This window comes from Grus americana, chromosome 3 (assembly GCF_028858705.1).
Source record: "Grus americana isolate bGruAme1 chromosome 3, bGruAme1.mat, whole genome shotgun sequence".
Taxonomy (NCBI): Eukaryota; Metazoa; Chordata; class Aves; order Gruiformes; family Gruidae; genus Grus; species Grus americana.
The window spans coordinates 5,983,425-6,000,645 of NC_072854.1; the positions used below are offsets into that span (position 1 = coordinate 5,983,425).

The 17,221-nt window shown below is 37.5% G+C and overlaps 1 protein-coding gene across 9 annotated transcripts in view; it reads right to left on the reverse strand.

The window, feature by feature from the left end:
* Positions 1–17,221, reverse strand: part of SUPT3H (SPT3 homolog, SAGA and STAGA complex component) — a 283,193-nt gene that overhangs the window by 49,501 nt on the left and 216,471 nt on the right. For 8 of the 9 annotated variants that reach the window (XM_054820115.1, XM_054820119.1, XM_054820111.1 and 5 more), the window contains 5 exons: positions 10,760–10,835; positions 7,978–8,090; positions 7,250–7,357; positions 6,393–6,581; positions 4,044–4,154 (listed from right to left, as the gene is read on the reverse strand). In XM_054820115.1, the coding sequence (XP_054676090.1) occupies positions 4,044–4,154; positions 6,393–6,581; positions 7,250–7,357; positions 7,978–8,090; positions 10,760–10,835 (597 nt within the window). The remainder of the gene's footprint in view (positions 1–4,043; positions 4,155–6,392; positions 6,582–7,249; positions 7,358–7,977; positions 8,091–10,759; positions 10,836–17,221) is intronic. The other variant, XM_054820118.1, reaches the window with a different exon arrangement.

Consider the following 17,221-nt stretch of genomic DNA (forward strand, 5'->3'; position numbering starts at 1 on the left):
GACAATAACCGTGAGGGATGGAAAAATGGTCTAAGGAAAAACCAAACCACCCACACCACAATGAAAGCTGTGAACTGGTAGGATAAATACAAGACCAGAAGACTCTCCTATCAGTTCATATCCTCTTGTGAACTGTGCCAAAGAAACAAGTATATTTTATTCGACTGAGCAGAATCAAAGTCTCATACATCACAGTCTCCATAGCAAGTGATTCAAACACAGAGGCCTTTCTGGACAGTTAGATCTAGGTGTGCACAGGTAAGTACCTGGGTCAAATGAGAATGAGTAATCACTGAAAAACACATCAATCAAGTCTTAAAGCAAGGCAGATCCCTACCTGCAACCCCACAGAGAAGAAGGAAGGTAGAGGGTTTTCATATTTTTGGAGAGTGATGTTGAATCTGGAGAAACAAGGAGGATTTCCCAGCTGGCAATCTAGTTAAATATCTATACCTTCGCCTGTCTCTGCAATTATGTATTGGTCTTGCCACTACTGAGGGTGAGTTTCCAGACAGTGCAGAAATTAGCTTTAGTCTAAGAACTAAGACCTGGCTCACCAGAGGTAAGAAATGATAAGAAGGGGAGGAAAAAAAAAGGTTAAAGCATATAACACAAAAAAAAGAAAAAAAGAAGGGAATTGATAAATTCTGTGTTTTAATATCAAGGGCAGTTAGAATATTTTTGTCTGGCTTTGGTTTAAAATGCAATCATCTTCATGGGATTTGTCATACAGAGAACATTGATTTTATAGTATCTTGCAATTTTAAATGGGGAAATATTATCAGATACTTTGCAGGTCCAGATTTTTATTAATTTCTCCAGAGGTACTGCTGATTTAAACTCAATCCATGTGTACAGATGATAAAGTCTTTCAAAAACCAATGTTGTTAAACCATAAATATTAAAAATGATACACAGTGAATTTCAGGGAGACTACTGAATGCCTCACACTAGGTAGCATGGCAAAAAGCCAAAAAACAACTCTAGCTAAATTAAAAATAATCTCCCAAATGAAAAAGAAAATGTTTTTGCTCTCTGCCTCATATGATTGGCTGGAATGAGATGGAAATTATTTAAAATGAAAAAATAGTCCAGAGCTGTCCATTATTTCTTATTAGTTTACAGCAAGGGTAAAATTCTTCTGTAAATCCTCCTTACTACTCAATAGTCACATATCCAAGAGAATTTCAGAATAGCATAGGCCTACAAAATTAAAATAATTTATTAAATCTCAATAACTGAACTGTGCTAAAGTTCAAATCATATTCCTTTGGAAGACAGGAAAGCATTTAAAGTAATCCCTTTTTCTTTCCCCAATCTTTTCTCAATGGTCAGAACTCAAGAGCAGTAACATGCTGTTGTTTTCAAAAAACCTGTTGTTGAATACTTCGGATAACTTATGTTGTCTATTATTCCTCGTATGCAATTTCCTGTATGTTCCTAACACACATGATGTTATCCAGGATAGATAAGTGCACGGTTAGGTTTCTAGGACCGATTCTACATTCTTCCTGTACAAGTATCATAAGCTTACACTGGAGTAATATAGCATTTTGGCATTAGCAGACTTGCACTTTTTTCTTGTTACTATTGTAAGAATGTAGAATTGTGTCTTTTACTTCAAGTTCAGTCTAATCTATACATTTTAGGGACTGAACATGTATATAGGTCACAAATATGGTTGTTCATTCTTTTCCTTGCTTCTGTAGTAGGTCTGCTAACATGAATGGTAACCTGCCATCAGAAAACTTTGTGCAAAACATCTCGACATGCAGAAAAATCATTTCTCCTCACCTACAGCAGACTCTGTCAGGGCACCTACTGACTATAAAATCAGATCTGATGCAGAAGAATAATCAAGAGGCTTAAGAGAAATGGAAGAAATTATTTGCAAATGTGTATTTCTAACTTCTCTACATGACCTTCAGGTTAGTTTTAAGGGTGGAAACAGCTGAAAGCATGACTTCACTGAATCTAATGACAGATATTCAATATTTCTCTGTCTGCAGTTTTTAAAGTGTCACCACAGAATCACAAGAAGCACATCAAGTAAAGCACACTGTTCCTCCTGCTTCTGTCATCCTGTCTAAGATGAAAGAAACTATTGTGAAGGCAGTGGCAACAGGACAAAGCAGAAGTCATTCAAAAGAAGTGTTGCTGCGGTACTGTTCCAAATGCCTAGAGATAATATTTTTAATGCAACAGTGTGACAGTCTGGCAATATGAAAAGGTAGGGTCAAAGGAAGCATTAATCTACCTTCATGCTTTCTGCACCTATAAGGAACTTGCAGGATGTTTGGGTACTTTAATTTTGGACAATTGTGATAGCATTGTTCATCCCCAAAACTGCCAACGAAGGCACTGACAGGAAAAGCGAGCAGCTTGGCATACCTAAATGCATAGTCAATAATAGCTCTCAAAGTGCTTTTCCTGAACTTCCTCATTAAAAAAAGAATCATGTTACAGCTGTCTACAACATCTCTATGCATCTAGATGACCCAAGATTCCCTCTCTCATTCTTGGCTTGTTTAGAGGGAACAAGATCTGCTCGTCTCATCAACCACGTTGAAAGTAGGTAATGTCAACAAATTAAATTGTTCAGTTAGTTAAAAAAAAAAAAAAAACAAAAAACCAACTCCAAAAAAAACCCGACCCAAGCCAGAGTATTTTATTTTATCTTGCGGTTGGACACAAATTTCAAACTTTGGTTAATAATTAACCAAACCACTTTTAGTGAGGGTCAGGAAGACTTACCTCTCTGTAATTGTTTATGTGAGTTCTTTATTTCTTTATAATAAAATTAAATACATTCTCTGCTTTCAGAAGCTATTGGCATACTCTTAGCTACATCTCTTAGCAAATTCCTGCTAAAGAAACTTCTCTATTTTGGACTAGATATTCTATCCTACACTTTACATTATATTAATCTAGCATTTGTGAGTGGCAAAAGAGAGAGGTAAAATTATGTAAGGATAATTCATTGCAAATACATATCAACTATCATTAATAAACCAAACATTTATTGCCATTTATAAAAGCATTGATCAGTTTTGACACTAGGAAAATTATAACTTCATATATTCATTTACTCTTTTTTTTTCTTATTCCTTACTTCTGAGGTCAAGTCCCACTATTTCCTTGGTATTTATGGTCTTCACATACTTCTGTATAATTTTTATGTAGATGAATTTCCTCCAAATTCAGAATCATTCTCTTTTCCTAAAATCCCTCCAAAAATGCACAATTTCTTCCTAATTTTTAGGAGGTCAGATCTAGTTTGGTGGTTTTTGTTGTTTTGGTGGTTGGTTTTTTTCCTGTAATGATTTCTTTGACATTCATTCTTTCCTAAATGTAGCTATTCTGAGGTAAGCAAGGATATATGCCACATAGAACAGCAGATCCGAAAAAAATGACCCCAAGTGATGGCACTGGAGACAGTCTACTTTCACATTTTTATCAGCTGAGAAAATTAAATAAAGCATTCATTTGGCTGCTCTGAACAATGGATTTGAAATTTGCATAGAAAAAATGATGGCAAAACCTCATAACCCATCAATGTTTTACCACAAGCTCAGTTCTATTACATTTTAGTGGAGGTTCAAAGTTGTCTAAAGAAACCATTCTCTTCTTTCTCCAACCGTAAATGTGTCACTTGAGAGTTCAACTTCCAATAGGAGAAGTATGTGACACACAACTAATTTTAGAATATAAAGTGCTCCTCACCATATTGGAATACATATAATTTAAAATAACTGTAAACCTAAACTTTGCAAAAACAGAAAATTCAAGCACTAACAAAAAAGCATAATTTGTAATTGAAAGAAAATAATATTTAAAAGAAAAAAAAACTTTTTTTGTCTTTCCAAAAAGAGACAGAAATTACTAAGTTTTATTTCCCAAGAGAATTATGCCACTTTTATAAAGAAAATTACAGTCACCACAAATTGCTCTCAACAATTCCAAAGCTTCTTCATTTGACCACTTGAAAATCAAAGTTCTTTAAGATTATAAATATAACTTTTTATAACTCTGTTATTACGTACTGTGAATGGGGAAAGGGGGCCAATCTTGTGGCCATAGCGTCGAATGGCCTCTCTGATGTGGCTGGGCTGGATGGCATCGCTTTGAGCCTCTATACCACAGGCTGCAGTGCTCTGCAACAGAAAAACACATAAATTGTTACTAAATCAAAAACACACAACAGACCTACAGTGCATAAAGTATGAAAATAAACCTTTATAAAATGGACCAATTTTTTTTTTTTCCTGAGGATACACATCATTGCTGCCACACACTACATTAGAGAAAAAAAAGCTATTAACAAATCAAAGAGGACTTTTACATGAACTTTGCTTAAGAGACCCAAAGAACACCATATTTGTCCTCTTAAATCTTTCACCTAGTGCTGCTGTATGTTGCAATTGAAAAGAGCAGAAAATGTTCAAACTAAAATGAAAGGGTCATATAAGTCACACTGCAATAACCACAGAAACTATTTTTAAAACATTTCAGGCGCTCATTATGATGTCAAGGGGTGGGGAAAATATTGAACAAGTACCCAAAGTGGAAAGCAATTTGACACCAAAATCACCATTGAGTAATATCAGATTCAAATTGGAAGATGAAAGATGTGACATAATGGTGTTAGGGGGATGCAAAAATATTTTAATTACCTCAAATTGGAATGTTTTCAAATTTCAGATGACTTTTTGGATAAGGACCCTACACAGGAAAAATAAGAATTCACTGCTACTGGTCCATTGATTTTACAAAAATATCCCCAGGATTTTAAAAGAGAAAGTTACTCTTTTCTCCTTGTTAGTCAAACTGAAATGTTGTTTTAGACTCCATCTAGACACAGCTGCTTGCCAGAATTCAGACAACTTATCAGAATGACGGCTGCTTGGTAGTAAATTCATGAAAACGATATTAGTGAATGCTCTAAGAATGACAAAAATTTAAATGTACACACATACACAATCCCCTCATACATTTACACTATATACTAATGCTTTCAAACTTGGGATATTTTTTACAAAATGTTTTATTTTGAAGAGTGCTGAGTCCACTGGAGCCTGTGTGTGTACACACAGAATTATTCATAACACGATGGCAGATTCTTCCCTTGCTGATTGACGTTCATAAAGGGAATATGAAACTCAAATATTTTCAGCTGGACTGGGCCTTCATGGACTAAGAATAACATTCTTCACCAAGTTAACTCTGTCTCTATGCCTCAGTTATATCCAGTATATTCCTAACCAAATTGGATAAGTCGTGGGAAGATTTCATTAAAACTGTGCATTTTTTAGAATATAATTATTTCAAAAGACATTAAGTCAAATATTAAGGATTTAAAATAAACTCACAACACTACTGAAATATAATGTATCAAAAATTACATGTCCAGCTAAATTCTTGTTCCTAGGAGTAATAATGGAAATCAGCCACAGAGGCAATACATAACCAAATTTAATATAAAAAGGAAGAGGGAAAAGCAAAAGTCTTCAGAGAGGTTTTTAGGATTCACTAACGGCTTTCTAAATGGACTATTAGGAGTATCTACAGCACTGATAACACTACAAGGAGAAAATACATCTATATCTATCTGTCATTGTAAAAATCACTAGTGGAACTGTGAAAAATTGGTTGTAGGAGAATAACACACATGAGAAAATCCCAAGTCACTCCATTGCTTTGCAGCAAAATGAGTATTGCAATCACATTTTTTTTCAAAAAAGCCCTAAGTGACTAACACAGTGATTCCTATTTAGTTTATTTAATCAAATCTATTTCCCTTGTGGTTTTAAGGTACATATATCCCTCTTAGACAGAATACCAAGGATCTACAACAGAAAACAGGAATTGTAATATTTACATTTCACACTCTGAATATGAGACATCCATATTTTATGCAAAGTAAACAAATATTTAGATTGAATGCAACCAACTGCAATAAAAATAAAGCGGGTCAGGAAAAGTTGTTATAGGCAAAGGCGGCAGTTGCCTAAGGCTACTGGGAGCAGGAAAATCACCGCTCCCTCTTTGCCTGCATTGCTTATGCTTTGACCCTCAAAACTTGCGTTACCTGCTACTGTCAGAGAAGGGGATGATTATTTGGGGTAGTGTCTACTGCTCTGGCTGTAGAGGAGCAGCTCATCTTAGAAGCAACAGTTGTTAACTCAACAAAATTCAGTTTGCAGGCATTACTGAGAAGTTTTAGCCTAGTTCTGATAGAAGAAAACCCACACATTTGGCCCTACAATAACATTGGTAGTTAACATGTGATATAGGTTAAAATTAATATTTAAATCGAGACACATTATTTCCTGAAGATGTTTTGGTGGGGGGGGGTGGGGTTGTTTGCTTTTTCAGGCTTGTGCACCAAATACCTTTTTTCTTTTCCTTTGTTTGGATTTGGTAGAGTCCTGTCCAATTCCACCATTTCCCAGGGGTCCTGACGGGGTTTTCCCAAGATGTTGCTGTCCTGCTGATGCTGGGGGTGTGGGCGTAGGAGGTGGCGTGTTTTCAGGAGAGTCAAGACTGGTCTTCACGCTTGTAGATTGCCCTAAGAGATGTGGCTATAAAAGCAAGATGTCAAAGAGCCATTAGACAATTAAATCTTGGACAGGCTAGAGAGTTGAGTGGAGAGGAAACTGATGAAATTCAACAAGGGCAAGTGTAGGATTCTGCACCCAGGGAGGAATAACCCCAGGCACCAGTACAGATAGGGGTTGACCTGCTGGGAAGCAGCTCTGCAAAGAAGAACCTGGAAGTCCCCGTGGACAACAAGCTCTCCATGAACCAGCAGTGTGCACTCATGGCCAAGAAGGCAAATGGTGTCCTGGGGTGCATGAAGAAGAATGTGGCCAGCAGGATGAGGGAGGTTACCCTCCCCCTCTACTCTGCCCTGCTGAGGTCACATCTGAAGCTCTGTGTCCAGTTCTGGGCTGCCCAGTTCAAGACAGACAGGGAACTACTGGAAAGAGTCCAGGGGAGGGCTATGAGGATGATGAGGGGACTGGAGCATCTCTGGTATAAGGAAAGGCTGAGAGAGCTGGGGCTGGTTAGCCTGGAGAAGACTGAGAGTCTTTCCATCTAAATCCAGAACTTCAATGTTCATAAACTCCATAATAGAAGTCTATATCAATACCAGATTTAATAACATCTTCTTCGAAAGACACAAACTACCAAATACATGTAAAAGTAAAACATAAAATGCATTAATATTTGAAAAAGCAAGAATTACCTCAGTAGAGTTGTGATACTGTATGAAGGTGGCAGATATGGCATGACTGAATGGGTCACCAGCTTTGGGAGCCATGTCCTGCTTAACCAAAAGGGCCAAGTCCACCAACTGGAGGGGTGAAAACAGCCAATAAACAGGTAGGTTTACTGACATGGTACTTACTACGAATACCATCGCAACAATGAAGAGAGAGAGCAGTTGTGGGTTGAGGCAGATTTTTCTTAGTGTTTCTCCGTTGAAAACAAAATTATTCAGAGAGATTTCAGCCTAAAGAACCTTTCTTTTCCACTTCTGTAAATATATGGAGTAATCTATCTACCCAAGAGGGCTCAGCTTGGCACTAAGGCAACGTTTTGTTTTCCAGGAAATCCTGCTTTTTAATCCAATTGTGCAATGGGGTTGAATGAGCCTCAGCGCACTGCCAAAGGTCACATAGCGAAGTATGTGGTTTCAGTTTGGACTTGAATAAAGTTCGTGTTGGACTCCACTCTGTTCTGTAACCATTATAAAACATTTCTATTTGTTTATCAAATGGATGAATAGGATACAGTACACATCTGTGATACAGTAAATTGAAAGATGGACAGGAATCCAGTTAGCTTGGGCAGCCGAAGTAGTGACTGCAAGCTTTGAAAGGGGCTTACAACACAGTCACCTGAGGCCGAACTACATTCAAGAGTAATTAATTAATTTTGTTTAACTAGAGTTCAATCAGTGTACTCCCTTACCTGTGCCACAGTCTCGTATGCTAAATATGCCAAAATCTCCATTGCAACTGCATTTGGCTTTATTTCCATGCTGCTACAATCCAGCCAGTCACGAAACTTGGATGCTTTCTTTGCTGTCAGTTAAAATGGTAAGGGGAAAAGGAAAAGTTAACAACAGGTAAGACAAAATAATGCATTATTTTTTCCAGTCATAGAAAATATTGTAAATGTGAAATAAGGAGTGCGAATGTGATTTGATTTGCCAAGGAAGGAATTATCAAAATGGAATAAGTGGAGGAAAAGACTGTTATTTCATACACAACATTTTGAAAACCCATAAGCAGCATGGAGTAAAGAGAAAAACACACAGTTAATCAATCATACAGGAGTTTTCAGAACAAGGAAGGGTCTACCTCAGAGGATGTAGACAGGACAAACCTGATTTTGAATATATTATTGTAAAAGAAACATTGCACCACATCTTTGATGAATGAGAGAAAGCACTAGAAGAAATCAACACAAATCTGAGTCCAGATAAAATGATAATTGTATTAACAATAACAAAGACAGATGAAGGACAGAAGAACTAGGAAGTCCTTCTGTTAACCATGCAGGGATTAGGTGCTGACAAGCTAGCCAAAATGATTTGTAGATGAGTGTTTTTAAAATGTGCTTTGGCTATAAAGAAATAAGGATAGATGTAGATCTGCAAATGATCAACATTCACACGAGAACCTCACACTGCTAATGGATGAGTTCACTTAGGAGAAAGTACAGAGAAAAACAGGGGACAAAGAAATGTGATATTTGCTGAGAGAGTAGAAGGAGGGAAAATGGATGGTCTTAGGTCAGTGGTGGACAAGCTGATCACAGAAAGCTGTGGAGACTTGGACAGAAAGGAACTAGTAATATAGAGGTCTTAATGAGGGCTGTTTGTGAAGACAGGACAACCAAAATGAAGTAAATACAAGGTGAGAGAATAATTTGAAACAGCTCTTTCAAAGAGACTCTTCAACGAGGACTAAAACTTTAAAGACGAGTCAGGTGTTAAACAGAAAAGAGGTGTGAATAATCGTTATTTTTTTAGGAGAAGGCTACATTGGATTGCTAAAGACAAAAAACCCCCAAACAACAAAGGAAGAGAAGCGTGAAGGTGACAGCACGACCACAAAATGTTCCCTAGAATGTAAATTTGTGATCCTGTAATACTTGATCCTTTCATAGGCCTTTTCTTTCACCTGTCTTTAAAACTGCACAGAAATATGTGGAGCTGTAATTATGAATATATATTGTTAGAAGAGGCTTCTTGAAGTCCTTTCCAGGTTTATTCTCTTGTGACACAGTTTTCATGGGTTTACATTACAGTAAAAAGGGTTTACTACTTTAAACATAGCAATACATTCAATTTTTACTAAAATATAAGAAAAAAGTAAAAAATAGCCTTTGCGTTAGTTATGAACAAATGTTCTGCATGGACTTTAGTATGTTCTCTCCAGTTGGGTTCATAGTGTGCAACTGAATTTGTGTATGAGTCTCTCTTGCTACTATTTTCTAAGCACTCTAATTCTCTTATTCTTTAATGCCATTAAATGTCAGTGAAAAAGAACTGTATAGACATGGTGAGTTAAAAACACTGTGAAAATAACACTGAAATATTTTTATAGATCACAATCCCCCTGGTCAGCAACATTCAATTTTATTTCACAAATTTAAGATTTCTATTTGTTCCGTCTCCAGATGATAATTTTGGGGTTTTAAAAATGAGTTTATCACAAACCTCTCATTTGCTGAAGTCACCCTAATCTGCAGTATCATTTATCTAATGGCTCACAGATGTGTGATGCCAAATTGTAACTAAGCTTACAAAACATATTGAATTAGGAAAAGAAATGCTTACAAAACATGTTTTCCTACATTTGCTGACATTTGCTGATACAGAACAGTATTTCAAATGTGTCATTTATTTGCCATAAATGAGTCACTCTTTCTTTGAATTTAAAAGGAAGAACAAGATAAGGTCTCTCATTTAAAGACACCATTGTGTTCAAGTCTGTGTTGTAGGATCATGTGCTCTTTTGTCATGATTTTTACTGGCTCCTTCACCTCACTTTCTCTGACATTTGACCTAAAACCTTAGTCATCACTTAACCGCTTCTGTAATGATGTTTTGCTACATGATCAAGCCCATTAATTTACAGCTCATTATAGTTGTGGCCCACAAGTACTTCTAGTAAGTTGGTTTTCAGTGCTAGTAAAGCCCTAATTCTGTCATCATGTTATTAGTGTTGGAATGGCGTATACTGATGAATTTGGCTAATGTTGAATAAATTCCACAGCAGGAGCTTACAGCTTAAAATAGAAAAGTCTCTTTAGTAAGTTCTTTGTGTCTCTGCGGACAGAGAAATAAAAGCAAAACTTGCTGCTCTTCTCTAATTTTAGATGCATTCCAAAAAACCTGCAACCATGAAACTTTACTAATATGCTGACTATAACACCACCCTGACAGACTTCAGGCAGTGTGGGTGTTAATCCATTAACTCTTTACCAGCTCTGTCTTTGCAGTCGTCCCCAGTATTTGAGCATATAGAAAGCTTGGTAGATATTCAAATAAAATATGCTGCCTGACAGCCTGAACCTAAGCTAAATTAACTGTTCCCAGGAGTTATGCAGACAAAGAATTTAAAGTTTTATTATTGCAGATGAAACAAAAGTGCTTTCAAAAAACGTGAGGTTCTGGTGTGTTCTCTATTACATGAAATAATAACTGAATATCTTAATACAGTGCAGTCATTATAATACTTACAAAAACTCAATTGCCGACTTTCACAAAATTCTGCATACTGGACCGAGTCCATCATTCGTGTTTGTCTTTCTGCTCTCTGACAAAAGAGTAGAAGTACATGATGTACCTTATTCCAACAAGAACTGCATTCCACAACAGAAATTATAGCAGCACAGCACCCCTGCCATAACCTTGAACTAACCCTTCCAAATTAAACATGCATTGAACAAGTCAAGATGCAGAAATATAAACCACAGATTGGTTTTTAATCTTGTGAGTTAAATTTCCCAAAGGAGCATGTCAATTCTTATTTTAAAAATCTGCTTGCACACTGCTCACCTACGACAGCGACGAGGGCTGAGTTAGGAAAGGTGCTGAGCACTCTTGCCCTGACCGAGGTGCACATTTAAACTGAAGCACATGAGTGATCTGCCTACGTGTTTACAGATGACCAGACAAGTAAAACGTTCTCCTGGACTGAGGCCAACGTGTTCCGCCCTGAGCAGAACTGAACCTGTGTGCTTTTAAAATGGGAGCATTAACAGTAGTGAAATAAATAAATTCCATCACATTGGGGATATATCAGACAGAGAGGAGCATTGAAGTGGCCCTTCCCACACTCAATACACACTAAGAACTAAGTGGTAAATGTGTCTCTTTCATTTTTTTCACTGTTAATCTCTGCTTGATTTTTTTATACTTCTGAACATCTATAGGAAAAGAAAGGAAATTAGACTGAATTAGAGCTTCTTCAAGAAAAAACAGCTTAAAATATTCACTTCTGGATTTAAGAATGTATTTCACACAGATTCCAGTGTCAACCAAAAGAGTATATCTCAAAAAAGTAAAGGTATGAAACCATAACCATTACGCACACCCTCCTCTCCACATATACACTATGCCGTAATTGAATCATGGTTGAAGTAGCACTGAAATTCATGGTTAAGTTTGAGCACATGCTTGAGTTTTGTTTACTTCAACAGAGCAGAGATGATTTTCACAAGGTAAGGATCTGGTCTTTAGAAGAGATTAAATCCTTCACGTATCAGAGGCAGGAAGTAGTAGTTAGATTAAAGAGAATGATTATCCTCTTCAGAAGCAGACAGTTTACTCAAGTCTCTCAAACAAGGGAAGTAGATTGTCTTAAACACCAAGGAAAGGAATATAACTATCTTCCAAACAATAACTCAATGAATAAATCATTAAACCTGGTAAAAACAGAACCATAACTAAGGATACAAAGTGGTATCAGGAGTGGCTGATGGCACTGAGATTTTCACAGAATCCCAGAATGGTAGGGGTTGGAAGGGACCTCTGGAGATCATCTAGTCCAACCCCCCTGCTAAAGCAGGATCACCTAGAGCAGGTTGCACAGGATCATGTCCAGGCGGGTTTTGAATCTCTCCAGAGAAGGAGACTCCACAACTTCTCTGGGCAGCCTGTTCCAGTGCTTGGTCTTGGTCACCCTCAGAGTCAAGAAGTTTTTCCTCATATTGAGATGGACCTTCCCGTGTTCCAGTTTGTGCCCGTTGCCCCTTGTCCTGTCACTGGGCACCACTGAGAAGAGTCTGGCCCCTTCCTCTAGACACCCACCCTTTAGATATTGATAAGCATTGATGAGATCCCCTCTCAGTCTTTTCTTCTCCAGGCTAACCAGCCCCAGCTCTCTCAGCCTTTCCTCATACAAGAGATGCTCCAGTCCCCTCATCATCCTCATAGCCCTCCCCTGGACTCTCTCCAGTAGTTCCTTGTCTGTTTTGAACTGGGGAGCCCAGAACTGGACACAGAGCTCCAGATGTGGCCTCACCAGGGCAGAGTAGAGGGGAAGGATAACCTCTGTCAACCTGCCAGCCATGCTTTTCTCAGTGCGCCCCAGGACACCATTGGCCACCTTGGCCATGAGGGTACACTGCTGGCTCATGAGCATTGTACTGCTGCAGTGAGTCCACAGAGCTTAAGGAACCAGACACAAAGAAGGTAAAGCACAAGTGTGTTCGCATTAAAGATAGAAAACAACAATGAAAAAATCACACACATACACAAATTTTGCTCTCACTCCCTGAGCACTTTTACATCTGATAAAACTGAAATTGCAGAGTTCTTTCATCTGATTTAAGGGAAAACAAAATGGCTGTTGGTAAGTGTATTTGGAGACAGGCTATACAACCAGCATTTGGCCTTAGCAGTTTCTCAAATCGGGGGGGGGAGGCGGGGGGGAAATCAGTGCTTCACATACACAGTTTCTTCCTCTATTCTCTGCCTTTTAGGTCACTCTGCTATGACAGTCCAATTCATCAATTATGAGATCTCGTTGACAGTCAACATGTTCAATTTAGGTGTAAATTAAACCACAAACTGTCCAGGAACATACCTGGATATTCCTTCTTTCTTTTCTTCTTCACCCAGTCAATCATTTCTACTGTATTTTGACTCTTAGTCACCAGGATAGAAACTGTTCTACTTAGGCATTTTTTTCAGTTCTCCTATGCATGCTTCTGGCATCTTGACTACATTTTGTGGAGCTGCCATTTCAGATAAGTAGAAATTTTCAGTTAATTTATTCCATCGAGACATTAAGTCTAGATTGATTTTGTATCCTTTAAAAATAATTTTCACAATACATGCCGTAACTTCAACCCTCATCTAACATAACCATAGCAGAGATCTGTTTTGCCTCTGAATTAATTCAGTCATACTTTTGAAAAGAGAAGGCACCACCAGGATCATCTAATCTGAACTTCTGCATAGCACAGGATACTTCTCACATAATGCATCCTAGAAATGGCAGTCCTAGAATTTCTTGTGTAATTTTACTATATGTACTATTTTACTTGTGTAATTTTACTATATGTACTATTTTACTATATGTAAATATTTTACTATATGTTTTAGAAAGGCATCTAATTTGGGTTTAAATTTTTCACATATCAAGAGATAACTTCTTCAAATACTTTAAAATGCTAACTTTTTATGCAATATGGTTGAAATTCTGTAATCATTTGTGTCTTCGTTTGCCAGTCAGACCTTACTAGTTCGGTACTCCCAGTTAATGTTGAAATAATTTAACTTCAGGTGGGTAATCAAAATGACTGAGTTTCTCTATGACAAAATTTTCTTGAAATTTTACATGGAAATGTGCAGGCTTGCAGAACTGTTGCTTGAGATCTTTCTCCAAGAACCCTCTGTCTAGAGGTCTCTAGCCCAACCTCCAGCCTAAAAGAGGACTGTTGTCAACACTAGATGAAATCAGCTGTGGCTTTCTCTAGCAAAGTCTTGAAAACCTCCAAGGACAGAGATTTTAAGTCTCCAGTAGGTAACCTGCTCCAGTGTTGTACTAGTCAAAAAGACCTCTAAGGTCCTACGTGAAACCACCAAGCAACAATTTGTGGTTCTTGACCTTTATTCTACCCAGCACTACTAAGAAAAGTTTGGTTCTATCATTGTTTGTAGCTGTGCTTCAGCAATTGTAGGCTGCTATCTAATCTTAGCCTCCTCTTCTTCAGACTAGTAAAACTAAGTAATCTCTCTCAGCCTTTTCTGACAGGTCATGTGCTCCAGGGCCTTCAGCTCTCAGTAGCTTTCAGCTAAACCTTTCCAGTTTCTCAGCATTTCTGTGGAACTGAAGAACCCAAAACTGGATGAAGTGATCCAGATTTGGCTCAACAGCGTAACGCAGAAGGTCATGACAACTTCCTTCAGTCTGCCAGCCACTTTTCTGCAAAACTGTGAGTTTTGCTTTGTGATGAGTCCAAACTGTTGACTCATGTTTGGCTTGATGTTGATTATCACCCACCAGGTTCTCCCAGAAGGGCTGCTATCCAGACAGTTGGCATCCAGCCTGTACTGATGCATGGGGTTACCCTGTCCCAGATGCAGAAACTCAGTGAATTTTCTGTTGGTTCAACTCTCAAGGTTTACAAGATCTGTCTGGACTGAAGCTCCATCAACCAGTGTGCCAGCCGTTCTTAATTTACTATCATCAACGGATTTGCAGAATGTGCATTTTGAATCTTTGCCCACATTTTTATTCACATTGCTGATTAAGATATTGAACAATATGGGCCCCAGTATCAATCCCAGGGATATTCAGTTTTCACCTGTTGTCACATAGATGTCAAGGCATTATCTATTACCATTCACATCCCACAGTCCCAGGGATTTAAAACCCTTTGCAACAAGAAGGAAGGCACAGGAAAGCAAAATGACATGAAATGCTAACAGAAGAAAGGTTATGCTTCAAAGTCCTACCTCAGATGACAAAGAGAAAAAAAAAAATCTAGAAATTTGACAAGGATATGTTAACTTTAACAGGCATCCCATAATGTAATATGGAAACTGTGAAACCAGATTAATCCCAAGAGTAGTTATGTTAAACTAAATGATTTAGCAATGGCTACTCTCAGCAAATAGACTATAAAAGTTCATTAAAAGAAAGGTGTTGCTGGGGGATTTTTCCAGCAGGGACTTCATTTCTCTCTACAAATTGTCTACAGTAGTTATTTAAACACTGGACTTAATTTTGTTCTTACATACTAACTGAATACTTATACTTACTTTTTCTCTGTATGAATACTGTTTGTGTAGTAAAATCACCTACATATCTGTGAAATAAAATTGCTTTCTCCCTTCAATTGTCCTCTGTAAAAGAAATCTTTCTTAAAGGTGGATTCTAGAGTGATGCTCTAAACCACCACCCAACAAAATAGCTTTTATCATAAATAACTGGACTATATTTTCTTCCTGATACACTTTAACAAAAACCCCCACATCATGGCATGGAAACTCACAGTTCAAGGGATAAGGATAGCCATTCCATCAGTCCTACTAGTTTTAGAATAGTCTATAAATAACCAGCAAATAAATAGATGGATAGCATAGGTATATCATCTTTAAGGAAACAGCAAAGCAGATGACAACAGCAGATCATCTTTCCTCTTCACTTCTCAAGATCATAAACAGTAATTATTTTCTCTTACATCATCCCTATTTTGGAAAAATTTTATGTTCCCTTATCTCTACATTTCTAAGGTATATTTTATAAATTCAAAATGAATCAATAACATGGGATTAAAAGAGAGAAGAAAGGGCGAGCGCATTACTGTGAAGAAAGTGTTACTCGAGGCCAAAAGAGTTTAAAGGAAACGGCATTCAATGTTGGGGAAGCCGCAGAAAGTTTGTGGAAATGCTATAATCTGTAAGTAATGCTTTCTTTTAAGTTTACAGAACACCCACTTGCTCTTTTTCACAGTCCTTATTTTTCAACTATTTTTTTCTTGAAAACAAGATATGATACAAGACTTTTTAACTAAGAAACAACTTCAATTTTACACAAGGGAAATTTTCCAAATTCTGTTCTTGGAAGTAGCAAGTCACTCCAACAGGACTGAAGTCCTCTTTCATCAGTATAAAAGCAAATTTGCTGGGAATCTTTCCTACATGAAGAAACATCGAAACCCCTAATGATACACCACCTTGAAGCAATCTCAGCTTGAAACCAGATGCAGATGTGACATCAATGACACTGCCCCACTGGTTTATTAAAAGAATTAAAATTAGATATTTTTTGCTGCCTCTATAGTAGTACCAGTCACTCTAAGCAGTTAAGAAGGTGAGTTATGTGGTGTACAGCAGAGTTAAAATACTTTGCTTGCTTTCCTTGGAACGTGCTGAAGGGTGCAGTAGATAGGACCTGGCACAGTAAACGTACGCTTAGTCTTCCAAAAATGTGTTGCATTCTATCTTTCTTTCAGCATGAAGAACTAAAAAGGAAGATTAAAAAGGGAAAGAAAAGGTAAAGAGTTGCATGTTGTCACCTACCATCCAGGATGAAAAATAATCTTACTTTGATTCCATTTTAAAGCTTTGACACTTGACATACAAAGCTCTTTGTGTGAGGGGAAGGCAAGAGGCCAAATGTTAACTTGCTTACAACCATTTTGTGTTTGAAGGAAATGTGCCGAGTAGCTGCTGAGCTGGAACATTCGAAAAACATGTGCAGCATGGCTGGACACCCCTGTGTTTGGTAACAATGTTAATGATGATGATGTTGGCTTCCCAAACTGCTTGCATATTCATATTGTGGCGTGATTTCCTGATTTCCGTTGCTAAAGACCCCTACATTGTCTACCTCTCACGGCTTCAAAGGAGCTAGGTGACTACCCTAAGGATGAAACAAAGTTTCCCTGTGATGGCTGATATTACTAAAAGACTATGCTAAATAATTTTTTTTATTATTTATTTAGACTAGAGAATAACGAGGCACTGTATGCTGTACCTGACAGCTCTAGGGGTGCAGGTAAAAAATTATCTAGATTAAAAATGAATCATTTGAAAAATAAAGCACAAGGTAGCTCAATATTGAAGCGTTTACAAAATATGCTGAAAACACATTTTTAGTCTTCTGTATCTTGAAATTGTCTGAGGATTATCACTGTCTGACGATTTTTGTTACAAAAAGGAAAAATGTATGTACTCTTCTGAGAA